This window comes from Alnus glutinosa, chromosome 1 (genome assembly GCF_958979055.1).
Source record: "Alnus glutinosa chromosome 1, dhAlnGlut1.1, whole genome shotgun sequence".
Taxonomy (NCBI): Eukaryota; Viridiplantae; Streptophyta; class Magnoliopsida; order Fagales; family Betulaceae; genus Alnus; species Alnus glutinosa.
Genome location: NC_084886.1, coordinates 18,306,917 through 18,311,698, shown reverse-complemented (window position 1 = coordinate 18,311,698; position 4,782 = coordinate 18,306,917). Strand labels below are relative to the sequence as shown.

The 4,782-nt window shown below is 33.7% G+C and overlaps 1 protein-coding gene across 1 annotated transcript; it reads right to left on the bottom strand.

Moving 5' to 3' along the window:
* Window positions 1–114: 114 nt before the first annotated feature.
* On the bottom strand, window positions 115–3,567 carry LOC133858631 (polygalacturonase-like). Its single transcript, XM_062294106.1, has 4 exons — window positions 3,112–3,567; window positions 1,764–2,053; window positions 699–927; window positions 115–593 (listed from the first exon to the last, which is right to left on the bottom strand). The coding sequence occupies exons 1-4, from the start codon at window positions 3,544–3,546 to the stop codon at window positions 375–377; spliced, it is 1,173 nt and encodes a 390-aa protein (XP_062150090.1). The 5' UTR covers window positions 3,547–3,567; the 3' UTR covers window positions 115–374.
* Window positions 3,568–4,782: the final 1,215 nt, after the last annotated feature.

Here is a 4,782-nt window from a genome sequence, read left to right as displayed (position 1 = left end):
CCCTTGTGAACAATAGAAAATGAAATTGAATTCTCTTGAACGTTTGTCGTAATAACATTTACTGTTATTACAAATCAATGACATAATGTTATCGAATATAATATTAAATTCACATATTATTTCTTATAAAAAAGAAAAGAAAAGATTGCTACACTTTTTCACAAATTAAGATTATCTCAAATTATTTGTCTGAATTTGATAGAATCTAGGTAAGTGATTGTGAGATATCACTTATAAAATCTACCTAAATAAATAAAAATTAGGCTGTCCAACTACTTATCCGACCAGTCAAATGGGTTTCATGTGGTGTGGCGTACATTTAATTTTTTTTTTTAAAAAAAAAACAAAATTAAAAGAAATTACTGTTAGTGCTTTTATAAGCAGCTACCGGGCACGAGAATTCCGGTACTGCTTCCACCTATGTTCTTACACGACGCCGTTGCAGCCTTATTCATGTAAGTAAGCTTGATGTCCTCCAATCTGATCCCTCTGCATGGAGTGGTCGGGCTACAGTCAAAGGTCACAGCCTCCGGCGTGGCAGATGTTCCTTTGATGTTTCTATACGTCACTCCACTAATCTTCACACCCGAGCTCTATATATATATATATATATATATTAACCAAAATAAACATTAATTATAGAATATTTAATTATATATAAAAGATAATAAGATTAATCGTGGTTAATTAATAATTACCTGGGTAGGACAACCTTGGTTGTTGGGGCAATAATTCTGGTCAATGATTATGGGGTTCTCAACGTTGTTCATAACAATGTTTTCGAAGAGAATGTTACGAACAAACCCGTTGCTGGGCCTGGCCCATGATTTTATCCGTACTCCGTTATCTGATCCACTGAATACTGCGTTTCTTACCGTTACGTCTTGGACGCCTGCTTCGTTCACTTCCTTCCCCAAGCTGCCAATGCTGCCAACACCATATACAATTAATTTATCACTTCTATTGGATTAATTGCTTCCAAAACTACCCAACAAAATATCAAAATATTTGCAATATTTGTAGCCGAATCCGCAAAGTGCGGATATCATTATTTGTACTATATACCCAACAAAATATCAAAATATTTGCAATATTTGTAGCCGAATCCGCAAAGTGCGGATATCATTATTTGTACTATACTTTTATTAATCGCATCTGCGCGTTTATTGTGATTATTATCTGCTATTCACATATTAGATAATTGGTTTATTTTAATCTTTTGGCCGTTCTTCGGATTTCTATTAAGGCCTAGTTTAATAATTTTGAAAATAATTTAGGTCCATTTTTAGTGTTTTGAGCATTTTTTTTAAAAAAATATTTTTTAAGCCATAATATTTAAAAAATATATTATTTCGCATTACTTTTTTCCTTTTTGTTACACGAGAAAGCAACACAAGTAATTAAACCAATGTAAACATAACCTATACCTAATCCAAAACAACATCATTTTAGTTTTGAACACCAGAACGACGTTGTTTTGTTGAATTTAATAAATATAGTATATATAAAATATATATCATATGTAAAGGATCCGCTAATTGCATCGGCATATCCTAAAAATGCTATCAGAATTCGCATGTATATATGCAGGTAATATTTTTTTGCTAATCGCATCTATATTTACATGTACGGACAATGGATAACAAATAGTTGTAAATAACGGATGTGAACGGTTAGTATTCGTCGGCATATACACCTCTAACAGAAGCAGTAACTTACTTAATAACATTACTTTTTCTCGGTTAATGTCATGATCATTATACCTTACTCCATGTCCGGGGCCGCACTTGATGTTGTTTATCAGCAAGTTTTTGGTGCCGGGGCCGATTGATATGCAATCATCTCCGGTTTGCAGGGTGCTTCCTTCGATTGTAACGACGGTTGAAGTCTGAACATGAATTCCGTCCGTATTTGGGCTCTGATCAGGAGCGAAAAGCTTCACATTTCGGACTACCACATTGTTGCAGCTGTTGATAACAAGGTGGCTTAGCTGACTGTTGATGGATGTTAAGCCACTGATCACAATGTTGTTTGCCCAATTAAACGTTATCGACTGCATTGGAACACACATATTATATATAGATCGATCCTGTTAAAACAATTTATAGGAATTTATTTGCGTTTGTAATGCTATTTAATATACTGTTATACGATTATTATATAACTGGAATAACGTGACAATGAAAAATGGCCTTTAGATCAATAGGGACTTGTAAAAAGAAAACGGACAAATTTTTTTTACAAATCGATTTGTAGGTAGGATGGTACATGTAGATGCGGTTATTTGTAATGTTCGTAACCGCATCTGAGAGATTATTAAATGTAGTTATTATCCGTTATCCGAATATTAGGTAATGGACCTTCTTTGGGTTTCTTTTATGGCTTATTTTAAATGATTTTGAAAAACAATTTAGACTAGTTTTTAGTATTTTGGGCTTATTTTAATTTTTTTAAGCCATAATCTTTTGAAAATATATTGATTTCACATTATTTTTACCTTTTTGTTTAAAACGTTTTATACGAGAAAGCAACACAACCAACCAAACCAATGTAAACATAACTTCTACTTAATTCAAAACGTCATTTTGATATTAATTAAACACCAAAATGTCTATATACATATAAAGGCTAGGTGGATGCATCTTAAAACTGTTATCCGCGTATGCACGTGGATGCGGAAAGTGGATATGGTTTTTGCTAGCTAAAAAAACTAAAAAAAAATAAAAATGGGGGGGGGGGGGGGGGGGGGGTGGAATTTGTCCTCCCAAATGCTGGTTTCGCCCTACGGGCTGTTAATATATATCCATCCGTATGTACACTCCTATTTATAAGAAATTCATACAAACCAACTTCTAAAAGTGACATGTGTTCATTGCATGTGAGAAACACATATTTTTTTAATTATATGTGTTTTTTACATTCTTTTTTAATAGATTAAATGATACATATCACTTTTAAATACTGGTTTGAATGAGTTCCGTACAAACCAATTTATAAGAAATTTGTGTAAAAATGAAAATTAAGGGCGAAATAAAATTATCATGATATGCTAATTATATGATAATAATAACAGTATATTAAATAAAATTTATCATTATTTAAATAACATACTCTAGCACCAACGGGACAGGTCTTTCCAGATTTCCTGCAAGCCCAGAAGCCAGCGCCCTTTGCGTCGAGCGTGCCGCCATAAACTGTGACATCGTTCACCTGAATGAACAAAATCCAGTACCCGGAGTTACCGAGCGCACGGTAGTCCAACGGAGCCACAAGGGTCCCGTCAATCTGAACTGTGATTCTGCTCTTGCATGGGCCTCTGAAAACTGTCGCCTTCAGCAAGAACCTCCCCTTGGGGACGTAAATGGTGGATGGTCTGGCTGAGCTGCAAGCCGATGCCCACGCCTTGAGGAATGGTTGTGTTGCGTCAGCTTTTCCGTCCGGCTTGGCACCGAAACTGACCACGTTATAGGCTGCATTTGATAACTGAATCAACAGGGCTACGAAGATCAAGAGGCAGAGAAAACCAGAAACAGTTAGCTTAGCCATTTTTCTCTTAGCACGACAGGTAGCTTGAAGGTGGGATGATGAAATGACAATGGCAGTTAATGGCACGTATTTATAAACCACGACATGCTTTGATGCTAGCTTCCTTTTGTCAATTGTTGTTTAAGTATTGGATTTAATTAATTATTAATTAAGTCAAACAAAACTTTTATTTGCACGTTATCAAGTACGTACAACGAATCAAAAAAAAAAAAAAAGTACGTACAACGAAGAAATAAATAAAAAAGAAAAGAAAAGTACGTGAAGGTATGATATGTACGGCGACGCATGATATTTAAGGTGTGATAACTTGTCGATCATAATTGTAATTACTACTGAATTAATGCATGCAGCAGCCATAGATCGTGAGTAATAATATATTGTATGCAATTAATGTAATGTTTTTATTCCCAAATCTCAATTATTCCTCCTGATTAATTTTGTAACGTTTCTCTAGTTACTGTAGGAAGTTGATTCAAAAACAAATCAGATAAGAAATCGTTCAAATGCATGCATCCAAATTTATTTATTTATTTTTTTTCTCATGTGGTTTGGAGTTTTGGCAAATAGCTCTATATATGAGGTTTAAAAATGGATTAATCACTCACTAGGGTAAGCCAAAAAAAAAGTCCATATTGTTAAAAAAATTGACAGAATCTGTTAATGTGTTAAAAAGAAATTCAAGGGGTGATCAAACCACCTCCTTAATGGCAATGAGGGTGGTTTGGCCACCTCCTATGACCGGCTTGATTTGTGCTGATCAGGGCAGAGCTATACTTTGGCTTCCCCCCCCCCCCCCCCCAAGCCAAAGGTTTAAAAAAAAAAAAAATTGACAATTAGTTTTTACCCCTAGCTAATTTGTTTAATTTTTTTAGTTTTAGCTCCCCAAATTTTTTATTTTTTTCTTTTCAATTTGGCTCCTCCCCTGGTGCTGATGTAACACATTAACATATTTTGTCAACTTTTCTGACAGTATTGACTTATTTATTATATTTTGGCAACTCTAGGAAGTAATTAATCACTTTTTAAAATTCAGGGAATTATTTGTCAAAATCCTAAACCACATGCACTAACAAAAAAGAAAAAAAGAAAAAAAAAAGCATTTATCCCAAATTTTAATTTTTAATTTTTATCAATCTATATATGAAAAAAAAAAGAAGAAGAGGAAAAGATAACTTGTTTGATTATAGAAGATAAATTTATATTTTATTTACTTGGAAGAATAATTTTGTAGAATTA

Bases quoted from the DNA above. Each gene is read 5' to 3' on its own strand.
- LOC133858631 (XM_062294106.1), bottom strand. From the start codon at position 3,546: ATGGCTAAGCTAACTGTTTCTGGTTTTCTCTGCCTCTTGATCTTCGTA. The intron at 2,054-3,111 runs GTATGTTATTTA...GTTCCAATGCAG, and splicing joins CCTGTCCCGTTGGTGCTAGA to TCGATAACGTTTAATTGGGC. The intron at 928-1,763 runs GTATAATGATCA...TGGTGTTGGCAG, and splicing joins GGCCCCGGACATGGAGTAAG to CATTGGCAGCTTGGGGAAGG.